This window comes from Aegilops tauschii, chromosome 2 (assembly GCF_002575655.3).
Source record: "Aegilops tauschii subsp. strangulata cultivar AL8/78 chromosome 2, Aet v6.0, whole genome shotgun sequence".
NCBI lineage: Eukaryota > Viridiplantae > Streptophyta > Magnoliopsida > Poales > Poaceae > Aegilops > Aegilops tauschii.
The window spans coordinates 458,506,318-458,523,004 of record NC_053036.3 but is presented as its reverse complement, the minus strand read 5'-3'; the positions used below and the strand labels follow the sequence as shown (position 1 = coordinate 458,523,004).

At 42.9% G+C, this 16,687-nt stretch overlaps 1 protein-coding gene across 7 annotated transcripts; it reads left to right on the top strand.

Annotated features, from left to right (window-relative positions):
- The first annotated feature begins 1,562 nt into the window (after nucleotides 1-1,562).
- On the top strand, nucleotides 1,563-14,263 carry LOC109758074 (isoleucine--tRNA ligase, chloroplastic/mitochondrial). 7 transcript variants are annotated; one of them, XM_073508791.1, is made up of 23 exons: nucleotides 1,692-1,866; nucleotides 1,952-2,102; nucleotides 4,491-4,645; nucleotides 4,730-4,831; nucleotides 4,923-4,970; nucleotides 5,418-5,487; nucleotides 5,639-5,751; nucleotides 5,974-6,042; nucleotides 6,391-6,498; nucleotides 7,137-7,281; nucleotides 7,949-8,180; nucleotides 8,255-8,541; nucleotides 8,649-8,785; nucleotides 9,200-9,347; nucleotides 10,011-10,142; nucleotides 10,536-10,664; nucleotides 11,062-11,189; nucleotides 11,259-11,423; nucleotides 11,824-11,949; nucleotides 12,382-12,455; nucleotides 12,559-12,808; nucleotides 13,458-13,637; nucleotides 13,726-14,263. In XM_073508791.1, exons 5-23 carry the CDS (start codon nucleotides 4,950-4,952, stop codon nucleotides 13,978-13,980), a joined length of 2,769 nt encoding a protein of 922 aa, XP_073364892.1. In that variant the 5' UTR covers nucleotides 1,692-1,866; nucleotides 1,952-2,102; nucleotides 4,491-4,645; nucleotides 4,730-4,831; nucleotides 4,923-4,949; the 3' UTR covers nucleotides 13,981-14,263. The 7 variants fall into 7 exon arrangements, with proteins under 7 accessions (XP_020172505.3, XP_073364892.1, XP_073364891.1 ...); XM_073508790.1 differs by having other exon boundaries at nucleotides 4,918-4,970; XM_020316916.4 differs by lacking the exon at nucleotides 4,923-4,970 and having other exon boundaries at nucleotides 1,563-1,866.
- Nucleotides 14,264-16,687: the final 2,424 nt, after the last annotated feature.

The following is a 16,687-nucleotide window of genomic DNA, read 5'->3' as shown; positions in this document are numbered from 1 at the left end:
TCGGAGAATTCACCACCACAATATTGTCCATCTGCACCACAAAATTAGTACACCCAATTCTTTGCAGAAGCTTGAGTCCCTCGAGTAAAGAGGCCGCTTCTGCCGAGACTACATCAGCAACATATGCCAAAGCAGTTGTAGATGCACCAATGAAACCTCCTCGATGATCTCGGACAACCGCGCCACACACACCCGAGTGATCTTCATCTGAGAAAGATGCGTCAACATTCAAAACAATCTGTCCTGACAGTTTTTTGCCCCAGTCATTCAGACGTGGTGTAGCAGGTTGCTTTCCTACAGCTCTTACAAAATTCAATGTCAGCGCATGGATCGCCAGGGCTGTACGGTGAGGTGGTTGCACTTCTTCTCCTCGGACATATTGCCGACGTTGCCACCAAAGATACCAGCATGTTGTCGCATTCAGTTCAGGTAGTTCAATTGTATCCATGTATGGTCTCTGAATGGACCTATCACACAGTAGGAAATCAATAATCCTTGCTCCCGATCTGTCTACAAGTGTTGCATCGGCAATGTCATTGTAAATTCCCAGTGCCGTCCATACTGCTCTTGCACGCTCACATTTGAAAAGAAGATGACATATATCTTCGCACCCCAGCTTACATACTGAGCACTTCCTAATGGTTAGCGAGAGTAGACATATACATTGCCGTTCAGAGATCGAATCCCGGTTCTCCCGAGTAAACATGAACGTTTTATCTCGCAGTTTTTCTTTTTCTGTTGGTTTGCTGGGCCGGCCTATGTGGTGAGGCGTGCGGGCAAAAGTTCCCAATCCGACCCATTTTTGCTTGTTTGGTAGGATGCATAGACTCACCTGAGCTATGCTCATCTGATGCATAAAAGTGCCCTCAGCCATGCTCATCTCATGCACCCCAGACAGGGTGCATGGAGGCAGCTATGCGGGCCCTGACACTTGTCCCCACCGACCAGACCACGTCCAGATATGTTTATTTTTTCAAAAAGAATCAGAATTTCAAAATTTGTTTAAATTTTCGAAAAACTTTAGAATTTTAGAAAAAATGAAAAAAAATGAATTTCAAAATTGTTAAAATTTTCAAAAAAATCATAATTTCAAAATTTGTTTGAATTTTCAATAAATATTTGAAATTTCAATTTTTCTAAAAAAATCACAAATGCTCGGAATTTCAAAAGGAAATCAAAATTTGTTTGAATTTTGAAAAAAATAGAATTTTATTTTTTTATAAAATATTCAATTGTGTTTAATTTAAAAAAACTCGTAATTTCAAATATGTTCAAATTAAAAAAACAGAATTTCAAAATTTATTTTAATTTTCCAAAAAAGTTTAGAATATCAAATTTTATTTAAATTTTCAAAATATGTTTAAATTTGTGTTGACATTTTTTCAATTTTGTTCATCATTCAAAAAATATTCAGAATTCGAAATTGTTCAGCATGTCTAAACATGCAGGATGCCAAACAAAATCTCAGCTCAGTATGTCTCAGCGCATATATCATTATCAAACAACAACAACTTCATGAACTCAGCATGTATAAGATGAGAACAATTAGGCTAGGTCCATACATGCTACATTGCTACCAAACACACCCTAAGGCGCCGAACAGGAGCTCCCGAGTCAGGCATCGAATTGTATCTGAACATTATTCCTTATCTTAAGCCTTCCTCCCTGCTCTTTCCCCTTCTCCAGGCTCTCTCTCTCTCTGCGATAATCCTCCTGGTTCGAGATCCACATCCCGGCGAGACGCAGGGAGGTGCCACGGGAACGTAGCAGGGCCTCTCCCCTACGGAACTAGTGCGAGCTCGGCCGCCCGCCCGCTCGCTCCTCTGGCGGCGCCAGCGTCGGATGGACGCCGCCTCCTGCTGTCGCGTAAGCGCTCCCCCACCCCCACCCCCCTCCCTTGTACTGCCGAACCTCCTAGAGGCATTCCTCACGAGCCCCCGCTCTTCCGCAGGTCTTCTCGACGCAGAGATGCCCCTTCCCGCTGCGCAGGTTGGGGGCGGCACCGTTCTCCACCGGGCTGAGCGAGCTCTTCGACCCGTCGTCGTCGGTCTCGAAGCGCCGGTCCCGTGGCCCCGTCATGGCCGCGAAGAAGGCCGCGGATGGTGAGCCGTCTCTCGCTCCCGTCATTAGGGGGTTCAGGGTGGGGTTTTTGGTTAGGGGAATGGGTGACCGTCTGTTTGGTCTTTGGTGTTGCAATGGGGCGTCAGTTTTTTTGAGGTGGATTGCTCGCGAGTTGCACCCGGTGTTAGGGACTAGGGACACAAGCAGTGGCGGAGCCTGGAATTTGCTCCTTGGTATTCCTTGCAATAGAAATATAAGATATGATTTTTTTTTTGCAATAAGCTAGCAACATCAATGAGTCAATGACCTATATCGATAATCTCTAACAGTTAAGAAAGATTACAAAACAGCAAAGGAAATTGCAATATGACCCATTTTCTTAGTATGCCGCGAGAGTAGTGTCTTACTGTTGTTTCGAGGTGTTGTGGCAGTCCGTGTTGTAATACATGCTAAACTCTATTCCTCTTCTTGATTAATGAATGAGGCAAACCTTTTGCCTCTTTTCGAAGAAAAAAAGTTCCTTAGTTGATGCTCAATGCCGAGCTGCAGCTGCTTCGCGTCGATCCCCTGGAGGCGCCGGGCGTCCGTCTCCGCCGTGGTAAGTGACCGATGGTACGCGCACTGGAGGAGACACTCCTCGTCGGGCACCAACATCACGCATCCCCCATCTCACGTGCCGTCTGCCTCTCGCGGTGGGCGGCGCGTGCCTCCGACTCCGGAGTCCGCATCCGCGGCGCGCGGCGGAGCGGGCACTAGAACCCACCGCTGCCCGCGCGGAGCAGCGGCCGGAGGTGGAGGAGGCCGTCGAGCGCGCGGCGCCGATTGGGCTGCCCTCACAGATCCGCGCGCAGGGCGGGAAGGGCCGGCGCCGATGTCGACGCTGCGGCGAAGGGCGACAGGTGGCGTCGCACCTGAGAAGGAGCTGCCGCCCGTATCGACCCGCGAGCGCTCCAGCGCGATACGGAGCACCAGCTCGTCCTCATCTCCAGAGCTGCCATCGTAGTGGCTGCCGGTGCTGGACATGGTCACCGGCACTAGGGATTGGACGGATTGGGGAAAAGGGAGCGGAGTGAAGTGAGCCTAGGGTTTGCTCCGGAGGGGGATTTTGTGAGGTCAGGGTGGCCAGCGGTGGGCCGAGCAGACGTGGCGGACGCATCCGGGCCGCCTCATATGCGCTCTACATTTGGACTGGATATGAGGGGTGCCAGTCAGCCCAGGCGTTTGTCCACTGTTTGAGAGCTCCGGTTGGGTCGCTTTTTTGTGACCGGTCAGTGACCAGACGGTCTACCCGGGCGTTTAATATGTGTTTGAGAGGTCCGGCTGTAGATGCTCTTAGTAGGTTGGTGACAGGACGACTAGTTGTACATGCATATAGGGGAGTAGGCCAGGCAGGCATACATTCAGTGGAGTGCATACAGGTTTCAATATACAATACATACATATATAATATTTTTTCTGCCAAAATCATTGGTATTCCGTGGAATACCAAGGAAGACCCCTGGCTCCGCCAGTGGACACAAGCAGTAGTAGGATTAGACAAATGAATTTGAGTGCAGTTTCCTGAGCTTCGGATCGAGTGCTGATGAGGGTTTTGAGTGAAATTTGCCCGTGGTCGTAGTTGGAACTGACGGGGTGTTCGCTTGGTGGATGCGTGTAGCTCGAGCTTAATCTGGTCGGTTTAGCTTGGTAGATGTTGCTCTTTGACAAACGTCATTCTTGTTCGTGCTCATTATGCATCATTTCATTGTAATTAGTTAAATATGTATGCAATTTTTTATTTAATGTGTCTATGCCTTCATCACAATTCATCACCATGTTCTCCTTTTGGTCTGTATAAGACTTCCATCAATATAAGCTTTCTGCATCCGGTGTCTCGGTATCAAAGCAATCTTGGTTTTCATTTTGTGAATACTAGAAGAACACGGTGAGCTTATTTTAGATGTTGGATGGTGGAAGCAGTGCTCAAACGGTGGTGATTGTGCTTGTGATGATGCAAACCTATTGAGATTACATGCTATATATACCCAGAATATGGGAATTTGATGATCTAAGGAGTAATTTTGCTATTCTTAGAAGTTCAGAGTTAAAAGTTAGAAAAACTCTCCATGTTTAATACACCTGAGTGCAGCCATGGGGATAAAAGTACCTTCCATTGAGTCTCAATAAGACATCTCATTACTAGCAGGTATTTTTACCGAGCTACTTACTGATCCTTAATGGTATAGGTAGTCCTTTTTTTGGCGGGAAACAGTATAGGTTTCAAAATGAAAAGCTCTTAATGATATAAGTGGTTTGATCTGGAACGTTTGAAATTGAAATAAGCAGTTAATCGATGTTTGACAGGTTGAGTCTCGCTTTAGTCATTGGTTCTCCTTGGGGTGTTAGAACACAGAGGTACCTGGAACTGATAGCTTGTCTGCTTTTCCTAGGTACGAAACAAAAAGATGGGAAATATAAGCACACGGTGGATCTCCCAAAGACGACTTTTGACTTGAGAGCAAACTCTGTTATGCGTGAGCCGGAGCTCCAGAAGTTGTGGGAGGAGAACCAGGTGCTGAAGAGGGTGTCTGAAAGGAATACTGGGGTGAGTTTACTTTTTCAAGTAGAGCTATAAATGAAAACTAAACTATTCATCTGACCTAGTTGGTTTTCTTGGTTGTTTGGTTAGGCTACATTTACTCTTCATGATGGCCCTCCTTATGCTAATGGTGATCTTCATATGGGTCATGCGCTGAATAAAGTCCTCAAAGATATTATAAATCGCTACAAGGTATCAGCTATCTGTGAATTTCATCTAGCTGTATGCACATGTTTATTTGCAAACCATTGACATATTTCTTTTTGGGTACGGATCAGTTCAGTTTCTGGGCCACCCCGTATTTTGATGCATGTGCCATTATCTTCGAATGGTAAAGTCTGCATATTCAGCTTGCTGTTGACAGTTCAACGAAGATTGAACCTATGTAAATGCCACTGCTCATGCTAGAATGGTAGATAAGCCGGCTTAGGTTATACAAGACTTTGATTGTTTATGAGGTATAAGATTCCAGATGAGAAATTTTCTTGTATAAAATCTTATAATATGCTGGCTCATTGTCACCTAATTTCTTTTTTTGAGATGGACACCATTGTAGTTGATTGTGTATGACATGATGATTTTTATAAAATTTTATTATGTTGTTCTGGCAACTCTCTTCTGTTGAAAGGTTTTGAACTCATCTTGTTCAATAATCAATCTGATGGTGGTGGTATGATCTAAATTCTTATCAGTACACACATATGAATTTGGAACATGGACCAAATGAAACCATAATTTGCCATTTATTCATCATTTTGATCTCTCTTCTTTTGCACAGCTGCTTCAGAATCACAAGGTTTCCTTTATTCCTGGGTGGGATTGCCATGGCCTTCCGATAGAATTAAAAGGTAAGTTCAACTCTATATGACCTATGGAAATGTTGTCATCTTGAAATGTTTTATCGGATTGTGGTAATTTGGTTGTTGGGGTGGGTTCACTTGGAACATGCCTGCTTTGCATGTGTTAGATTAACCAAGTAACAGTTGGTCATTACTGCAGTTCTGAAGTCAATGGACAAAGCAACATCGGATGCTCTAACACCTATAAAATTAAGGCAAAAGGCTGCAAAATTTGCTAAAGCGACCGTTAATGCACAAATGAATTCTTTCAAGGTAATGTTTTGTTCATTTTAAATTCTAGTTTCAATTTGGTCTGGTTAGTGAGTCAGATGCCCTTATTTAAGTTTTGCAGTATTTCATGGTGTGTTTACAGTTTTCTAAGGCAAGGCAGAGTCATTTAATGCCTGCCTGCCACATGTTCTTCTTGCTCACTGAAAGCCTTCAAAACGTTTTAGCTTTTAGTTCCTTGTATAACAAATAACACTGTGCTTGCAGCGGATCGGGATATGGGCAGATTGGGACAACCCTTACCTAACTCTGTCGCCAGAATATGAAGCTGCTCAGGTTTTCACTTTGTTACTCATACTATTTATATAAAAAGTCAGGGAAATGCATCCGATCTATATGTATCTATTCTGTTCACTCGAGTGAGAGCTTGGCCTTGGAGGTTGGATGACTTGGTTGGATTGTCAGCATCTCAATCTTGCTTGCAAATTAGAGTAGCTAATTTGTCTGTTCTTTTGACCTGTTTACCATGCCAGTATAAAGACAATATGATGGCGTATAAATTTTATTTTATGTTATGATAATTAATATCGACAGTTTTTTTTATTCCTTATCAGGAGCCCTTACTGATAATTGAATTTTACCATGACAGCAACAACCTTGTTTTCTTTTGTTTTGATATGCTAGTTGGAAGTGTTTGGTCAAATGGTTATGAGAGGATATATCTATAGAGGACGAAAGCCTGTCCATTGGAGTCCATCCTCACGTACCGCTTTAGCAGAAGCTGAGTTGGAGGTATGCTTAGTCTTTCTACTCGATTTGCATTAATTTAGTGTGAAACACTTTGTTACACAGTAATCTTTAGGTGAGTGTTAAATATGCAAATGAATAATCGCTAGTGCTGATTGAGGGATTGTTGAGAATGCAAAAACAATTGAGAATTCTGAATTATTTCAAAGTGGACTTGAATGCTGAATCATGCTTTATTTTGTGTTCTCTTTGTGAAGTTGCTTGACGTAGTTTACTAGTTGTCTATCTAGTTTTTTGAGCAAAAGTTATCTATCCAGTTAATTCTATCCCTACAGTGCTGCATGCCAACCTGTATAACTTTCGTTTGTAAGTTGTTTCATGTTGAGATTAATGCCTATGTTTACTAACCAACCTAGTGCGTCTTTGCAAAACTTGTTACATAAAGTAGTCTTGCACTAAACCTATGTGTGATAGTATCAATGCGTTACTGGCAATGGTTCTGCAACTTAAATTTATATGGTCAATCTGGTAGACCTATTTGTGGATAATCTGAAAATCCTAGAATTTTTTATTTGTATTTTTGAGCTGTATTGGAACTTCTGGGCATACAGGTGCTTATATTTTCTTTGGTTGTTGATTTATCTGTTGATTTTCCTTACGTATGCTCCTTTTACCTTTTCCAGTATTCGGAAAATCACGTTTCCAAAAGCATATATGCTGCATTCAAGATTACCAGCCCGTCTAACTCTGGGTTGCTAGATGAATTTCTCCCTAATGTTTGCTTAGCCATATGGACCACTACTCCATGGACAATTCCTGCTAATGCTGGTGAGGTGATGCCTTGTTTGCTTTTAATTCAATGGAAACGTCCAGCGAGTCACTCTGAACTGGGGTGTCATGATAGCCACCTTAAACTGTTTTGAAATTTTCAAATGGCGGGAAATGGATGACAGTAAAGTATTTGTCTGATTTTAAGCTGTATGTCTAACGAAAATCAACTCAAGGAAAATTAATATTAAATTTCCATGTGGAGATTTTTTATAGCAGTATGCTACTATGTAGTTCCTATAAGTAGTATGAAATGCCAATATCGTAGAATCAGCTAGCAGTATTTGAAGATAACTGATAATCAGGATAAATGAATATTAAGGCTATTAAATAACATGCTTGAGCGCCAATCATAACACATTGATTGCTTCCGATAAAAAAAATCACATTTATAGTTGGCATGAAAAATAAATCTCTTTTCATGCATTTGTATGATGGACAATGGGACACTGCCACACTGGTAATGTATTGCAAATTTGAAGTTTTTTATTCCACCACCTGACATTGACATTGTTTTATATTTCACTGGTACCATGGAATCAGAATATAGCATTGTTTCCTCTCTTACTCTTGCATGGTTGTTGCACATACCATGTACGAGTTTGCTTCAAACATTCCTTAATTTTTGGATTGTACTAACTCGTGTAAAAACCTTTTCTTGTATCAGTTGTTGCTGTGAACCCTGAGCTTAGTTATGCAGTAGTGGAGCTCCAGTCTCTACTGGAAAGTGAGTCAACATCTGGAGGAAAGCAACGAAAACTTGGGAGTATTTTGAGCTCTGGGAATGAGAAACCATTTATCATCGTGGCTTCTGATCTTGTCTCAGTTCTAGAGTCCAAATGGGGTGTGAAGCTTGTAATCCGGAAGTCATTTCCTGGTTCAGTCTTGGAATACTGCAGGTATTTATTGTGCTCTTCTAACTTCATTATGATTGTGCTTGATTTTTTTTTCATGCTATGCTTGGTGCCTTCAGATACCTACATCCTGTGAATGGCAATGAATGTTCTGTTGTTATTGGAGGAGATTACATAACAACTGAATCTGGAACTGGCCTTGTTCACACTGCCCCTGGCCATGGTCAGGAAGACTACCTAACAGGTCTGAAGTATGGTCTTCCTATTGTTTCTCCCGTGGATGATGAAGGGAACTTCACTGCTGAAGCTGGACAATTTAGTGGTTTATCTGTCCTGGGAGCTGGTAATGCTGCAGTTGTGAAGTATCTGGACGAACATGTTTCACTTATCTTAGAAGAGCCCTACAGTGAGTAACTTGACAATATGTATACAAAGTTTTTGGGTATAAAAGCCATGTGAATACCGAGGATTTTTTTAGAACTTTGTCTGCCCATTGTGGTTTTTGGTTGTCAGAACACAAGTACCCCTATGACTGGAGATCGAAAGAACCAACCATATTCCGAGCAACTGAACAGTGGTTTGCCTCTGTGGATGGTTTTCGGGATGCTGCACTGGATGCAATCAAGCGAGTAACTTGGGTTCCTTCTCAGGTATTTAGCTGCTTTATTTCTTGTACCTATATTTTGAATCAGCAACCGTGTTTATGTTCCTTTGGTTTATCGTCTCACTGAACCTCTTTGAACTGTTAATCTGCTTATTAGTAGTGATAAAACTTAACGCTTGGCAACAGTGCTTGGTATGTTTGCTCAGTGCATATTTCTTATCTTAACTAGTGTATCTGCAGAAGAGCTTTAAGTTCCGTGCATATTTCTTGTCTTGATTTTTTTTTACTTTGGCAATTGATTTCTTTGTTCCTTATATCTGGTTTCATGCAACATTGCTGTGTTGCCTTGCAATCTATGTTTGTCATGCTAGCATGCATTCACCTAATCATACTCTTGAATTGCTATTGGTGTTTTCTGACAAGTTAACCTTGTTTCTTACCTGTGTTTCAACATCCTCAGGGTGAAAACAGGATTGTTAACATGATCTCTGGCCGTTCTGACTGGTGCATTTCCCGGCAGAGAACATGGGGAGTTCCCATTCCTGTTTTTTATCATGTAGACACACAAGAACCTCTTATAACCGAAAAAACGATTGAACATATCAAGGGTATGCCGATGTTTATGATTTCTTGCACTTCTTTGTTAGGCTCCCTTTGCATTTGCAACACCATCATTCTCAAGCAATTGCTAGTCTTGTTTGAAGTTGTCCCTCAAATATTTTTAGATAATGCTCCTAGATGTTAACTTTCTGGTGCAACATATGAACTGAATTATGTGCCATATCTTACAGTATTTTCATCTAAGACTGTGTTTGACATTGCGGCGGGTGGATAATGACAATCTAGCTTATCCAACCAGCTTTTGCCTATTTTGATGCTTGTTTAACCAACTTATCTCTAGTTCTGTGACTATTTTCCCACAGCAGATTATAAAATAAGCACATCGCATTGTCAATATAATAAATAAGCACAGCGCAGCACATTCAGCTACCCCAAACTGAGCCTAAATACGGCTGCTGTATCTGTACCAAGTCCAGTTTAGAAATTTTCAAAGACATCTCTAAGATCCATTATGTGATCCTTTATGACAGCTTTTATCCATTTGCACTTGTACTTTCTGAATCATTATAAAACGACCTTATGCTTGCCATGCTTTCTCAGGCATTTAATTCCATTTCGACTTCTTTCCTTCTTACAGGAAAACTGGCTTTACTTCTGATTGGATTTTGAATCACATGATAGCCCGCCAATATTTTTGTTTTTTTATGCAGGTATAGTGTCAGAAAAAGGCAGTGATGCCTGGTGGTATATGCCAACTGAGGAACTTCTTCCAGAGAAATATCGTGACAAAGCATCTGAGTATCGCAAGGGCACTGATACAATGGATGTTTGGTTCGACTCTGGTAGGTTCCTGTCTTCATTGTTCTGCTAAGAATATAGTATATTTTAGAAAGTTCCGTTGGTGATGGTTATCAGTTGTGACAATGCATAAATCAAACGTTCACCATAGATCTCTGTGCGCGCGCGTGTGGCCGCACACTGTGAATCTTGACAGCTGCCATCATTTTAATCGCCAAGCCAGCCAAGTCATGCGTTATAATCTTGCATTGATGTCATTATTGGGCTTGTTATTGTGTATCCAGTCCTCCAGACTTATTTGGTTTTCCATGCCACCTTTTCTCCTGACGTCACATTAGTCCTTACCTCTAAAGCACTCATATTTCAATAATATCTTGAGATTGAGCATTGTTAAGAACACTTTCTATTTATTGATTCCACATCTTCTCTTCATTCAGGCTCCTCATGGGCTGCTGTTTCAGCAAAACGAGATGGCCTTAATTTCCCTGCAGATGTATACCTTGAAGGTTCAGACCAACATCGTGGATGGTTTCAGAGTTCATTGTTAACCAGCATCGCTACTACAGGTAATTATGGGTCCTATTTGTTGCAGTTCGTTCGGGTTTAATATCACCAGAAGTACTTCTTGTTGCGACCTTACATTCTTAGGAACAGATATTTCTTATATAAGATATAAGTTACCGCGTCACACTAAGAGTCTACACCGTGATTCATCAACAGTTATTCATTCCACAAGATATCTTTAAAGGCATTTTCGCTATATTTTCTGTATACTCATATTTATGTTAAAAAATGGAAAATTATCCATATGCAATGATCAATTATGTTTTATTTGTTTATTTTTCACGAGAACTCGGAAATCTGAACACTCATCGGTCTTTTATCTCAGTACTTTTGACATCTGAAATCTGGGGACTGACATAATTGGTTCTTCATTCTCCATTTTTTGCATTAAACAAACAGGAAAGGCTCCATATTCCAGTGTTATTACCCACGGTTTCGTATTGGACGAAGAAGGTTTCAAAATGAGCAAATCTGTTGGTAATGTGGTGGATCCTGAGAAAGTGATTGTTGGTGGGAAAAATTCTAAGGTATGTTGCTACAGAAACTTATGTTACTTTCTAGTTTTGAGGAGTGAAATATGTCTCAACCTTGTGCAGGAAGAGCCTCCTTATGGAGCAGATGTTCTCCGTCTATGGGTTTCTAGTGTAGATTACACTGGAGATGTGTTGATTGGTTCACAAATCTTACGCCAGATGTCTGACATGTATAGGAAACTACGAGGCACAATGCGTTTTCTGTTAGCAAATCTCCATGATTGGAAAGTAAGTTCAGGTGGCCAAGTATATATTTTCATTTCATTTTCTGATAACTGGAATGCCCCAGCTAACAACAGATGTTCTTACGCATTTTAATGTACCTTCTGATAATTTGAACCCATACTCATTTTACTGAACTTCTCCAGAGTATATACTTTTTCCTTCTTTCCTCGGTGCAAAGCTTTGAACTAATTTTGATTAAGTGAATATAATTCTTGGAGTTGAGAATTGTTTCATTAGATGTAGATAATAGGAAGGATGGCATGATACTCCCCTAGCTAAATACTACACACTGTTAATATTTTTAATTGTTTCTCTAGTTTCTTTTTCTTATTTATTTTTACAACTTTCCTTTCAGTGCATGCTTCTTTTCTAATCCTATCTTTTTTTATGTTCCTGTCTATAGCCGGAGAATTCTGTGCCCTACAGTGATCTGCCGAAAATTGACCAGTATGCACTTTTCCAACTGGAAAATGTCGTGGCGTCCATGAAGGATGGTTATGATAATTACCAGTTCTATAAAATATATCAGGTGTGTAACATTTTTCCGTAGTCACACTAATTCAGACTTACTTTTCTTTGCTCTCCTTTCCAGTTCCTCCTTTTTTTACACTGTGCGTGTGTGTTCACGTGTTTCTATGCACGTGCATGCGTAAACTATGGTTGGAACTATGTTTATCTGGTTTGGTATATTCAGGTCATATTTCTGATAAACACAAAGTGTGCTTAGTGAATATATGGTTTGCCGATTAGCAGTTCACTGGATTTGGATGATCAAAGTTTCTGGAAGTGGAATGATCTTGTTCAGTTACTCCTTTGTTTTCGTTCTGCATTCTGGAAGTTGTTTAATTTTCTTTTTCAAAATTTCAGATCACATGCGTTGCACAATTGTTATATTATGTGATGCCATATGCTTAGGATGGTCCACTTCAGATATACATCGACATATGTTTCTCTATTTCAGACCCTTCAGAGATTCGCCATCGTTGGTTTGTCCAATTTCTATTTTGATGTTGCAAAAGACCGACTTTATGTTGGGTATGACATTCATCCAATGTTCATTTCCATCTGCACCTAGTTCTTAGAATTGATCTAGCTAGTGTTGTTTGTTAATGCAACTTATGTCATCTTATCTTATCAGTGGCCGAGTTAGCTACACGAGGAAAAGCTGCCAGACAGTACTTGCTGCACATCTACTCTACCTTGTTAGGGCCATTGCTCCGATTATGCCACACTTAGCAGAGGATATCTGGCAGAACTTGCCCTTTCAACACACCTTGGAAGATGGATCTGTTGCCAAGTTTGCTTTTGATCTAAAATGGCCAGATAAGAATGAAGAATGGCGCTCAGTTCAAAAGGATGATGTTGATTTTCTGGGTGTTATCCTGGAGGTACACAACACTTCTGTATCACTTTAGAGGCATTCATTCATATACTAGTAGTTGTGTTTCTTTGCCATGGTATATGGGTTGTAGGTAGGGATGCAAGTGGCGCCCTCCCTGTCCTGCAAAACTATGCAATTAGCATACTATGGCCACAAAATTAACACTAACGTGTACTGGGGTGTGTGATATGTGGCACACTGCTTACATCCCTAGTTGTAGGTTATAACTTGACCGATGTATTCCTAGAGGCCAGCCATCTTTTCTTCAATAAATGTTTTATGAAACCCGTGCCTCCAACTTGGACCATTCCAGTTCAACACATCCAAGTTCCATCATATTGATCAGAAACAGATGAAACCACTTCTGATGTGTAATACACACATTTCTGTTAAATTGGTTAATTAATTGCTACTACCTCTTGAACTGCCAAAACGTCTTCACATTGGTGAACAGAGGGTGTAACTAATGTAAGACGTTTTCGCAGTTCAAAGTTCAATCGTTAGTGAACAGAGGGTGTAGATACTAGAACATTTGCAGCTCTTTTATTATCATTATTATTTTATGGTCATTATTTTAATATATTTTGTTGCCACACATGAGTTCATATCTTCAGCACAGATTTCTTACAGATATTTTGCATTTGCTTGTTAACCAGTTGAGATCAGAGGTGAACAAGATTTTGGAGAGCGCTAGAACAGGGAAGCTGATAGGCGCTAGTTTGGATGCAAAGGTTTATCTCCATGCTGAAAATCCTGATACGGTATCCAAACTGAAGGAGCTGGCTTCTGCAACCAATGATGCAGATGCTCTTCATCGCCTATTTATCACGTCTCAGGTAGAGCATTTGTCTTTTCTCAAAATCAGAGGCCCTCTTTCCGCATTCAATTTTGTTTTGACGTCTCCTCTTCTCTGTCTTTCTGCAGGTGGAGATTCTCCCATCCCTGAGCGAAGAAACCAAATTGGGTGTGTCCTATGCGGGAAAGTTCAGCGACCCACGCACGGGAGAGATCTGGATCGGTGCGACTCGTGCGGATGGCGTGAAATGCGAGCGCTGCTGGGTTTACACCAAGGACGTTGGGTCGTTCCTTGACCATCCTACGCTATGCTCGCGGTGCCACGGCGTCATTGATCTGCAACCGCAAGCATCTCCTGCCACCGCCGCCGCCGCTGTCGCTTGAAGAGCGGCGACCTGGATCTAACCTCCACTTCATTGTGAAGATTGTAGGTGGAATTCATCGACTTTTTGTTCCACGAAGAAAGCTTTGACCGTTATACTGAACAAAATAGAAGAGAAGATTTTTAGGGGCTTCTGAAACCGGTTTTGAACCCCATTTTCTTTGTATGTAGTACAACTACACATAAGCTTTACCAATTTTTAGTAATTGGAGTTTTTGACCTTCCTGTACCCGTGTTGCAGAACTCCTCCCACTATACAGTAGATGAAACAATTTTGCGCCTAAACTCGATGGATGTTGCTGATAAATACTTCCTCCGTTCGTAATTACTTGTCGCAGAAATGGATGTATCTAGACGTATTTTAGTTTTAGATATATCTTTTTCCGAGACAAGTAATTCCGAACGGAGGGAGTAACAAGGCCACTGAAAATCCAGAGAACAGCACACTGTTACAACAGCTTCCAAAAACTTCATACAATGTCATTCCATGTAAATTAACTCCACGTACTACATCTTAATTTCACACATAGCATGCGGCGAGAGCCCATTGCTCGGAGTTCCTTTCTCCACCCCCACACCCCCCCAGCGTCGCCTAGCTCTGGCGACTCGGGGGTGAAAACCTAGCGCCGCCACCAGAGGCTTTGCCGGCAAAGCTCGCGCAGGACCCAGGGACGGCGGTGTCGGCGGAGCGTTTCTCCCTCCGGTTGGTGGGGCGTGGCGACGCGAGGCGCAGTGCCGGCGGCGCATCTGGTCGTGATCGACGGCGGTCTCACTTGGCGTGGGCTGCTGTGTGCTGGTGGATGCGAGGCGGCGGTGGGCGGTTGTGCATCTGCGGCGTGGCGGCCGAACGACCAAGTGGTCTGGATCTGGGTCCAGCGAGCCGGTCAGGCGCGGCGCCAGCCTGCATGTGGCGCGGGGCAGAGGTGTTGGGGTTGCACGGTGTGTGTGCACGGGATGCGTGGTCGTGCGGGGGTGCAGCCATGCCGGTCTGGGGGTGCTCCTTGGCACCCAGATCTGGTTTCTTCCCGCAGCTCGCCTGGCCAACCGGCGGTGCCATGGCAATGACCAGGGGGCCGGCGGTGGAGGCCGTCGACGGGGATTGACTACGGCGATGACGGGGTGTGGTCTGTGGCAAGGGGCTTGGATGCGGGAGGCAGCCGACAACGACCTGACTGTAGGGTAACGCAGCAGAAAACAAAAAATTTCCGACCTACGCACCAGCCCAGGACCACTATGGAGACTGCATACATGGTTTGATCTTTTTCGTTACCGACTCGTAGCGCAGCGGGAAGTAGAGTCGATGACGATCGGCGGTGCAGATCCCCGCAGCTAGGATTTACAACCTCCCAACCGCGAGGATGTAAACCCTCATCTGCTCCTCAGACAGCCCTCCGGGAGGCGGTCGAACAGCCCCCCGGACGGTGTCGCGGACTGCCCTTCGGGAGGACCTTCGAAACTCGAACGGTCACTCGGACAGCCCTTCGGGAGGACCTTCGAAACTCGGACGGTCACACGGACAGCCCTTCGGGAGGCACTCACGAACTAAGACCGAAACTACGATCTCTCTACAGAGTTGCACACATACGGTGTCATCTATCCGGCAGGGCTTCGCCGTCCAGAACTAGTTCCTGCCGGAACCCAGACAGCCTTACGGCTCTACGAAACTCTTTTCGTGGGAGGGAGAGAAGAAGCCAGATAATGCATGGCATGTGTATGAGAGCAAGGGATGATCCTTTAGGCAGCCCCCTCCACCCCTATTTATAGACCAAGCCCAATGGTGGCTTCTCCAAGAAGCCAAGGGGGGAATACCAAAAAGGCCCTCAAGGTGGCTTCTCCAAGAAGCCAAGCAAAAAGCACTTTCACTATTCATGACGACATTTTTCAGCGTCCGTTCGAACTGAAAATATTTATGTGGGCTCAGAACATTTCCAGTACCCACTAAAATAATTTTCAACGCGTTTCGAAACAATTTCGGTTTAGTGATTTTCATCTGCGAAAAGCAAACAAGAATGCGTTTTCACTATTCATGAAGACAATTTTTCGCGTCCATTAAATCCGAAAATATTTCTGTGGGTCTTAGAATAATTCCAGTACACACTAAAATGATTTTGGATTCGTTCTGAAACAATTTCAGATTAGTGAATTTCATCTGCGAAAAACAACCAAAGCGGTACCGGCAGCTCCGAAACATTTTCGGTTTTTATTTCTGAAAATTCCAAAAAGCTTCCAGAATGATTCTGGCATCCTCCAAGAATTATCAGGCATGTGCCGAAACCAATTTGACTTAATGGTGTATCCCGAAACAACTTTTCGGTATCATCGAAACTTATCCGATGACCTCTCTCTACGGTACGATTCCGCTGTCCGAAACTTTTTCGGTGATTTTCTCTCAGACTACCTGTCTAGTATTCAGCAGATAGATGACCCTTAAGCGTGTGACCCTATAGGTTCGGTGAAGTATAGACATGACCCGGAACCCCTTCCGATCAATGATCAACATCGGAGCCGTGGACACCCATATTGACCCCTATACCCACACGAATAAATATTCGAGTGAACCTCCAGTTGTCGTGTGCTATTCCTGTTGCTTCGCGATATGTTACAAATACCCGAGGTGAGACATGTTGGCATTCCCGTGGATCAACAACTTGTCCACTATGCTAGTTACCTCGTTACCGGTTTTGTTCTCTTTTCTCGTTTCGTGTTCCG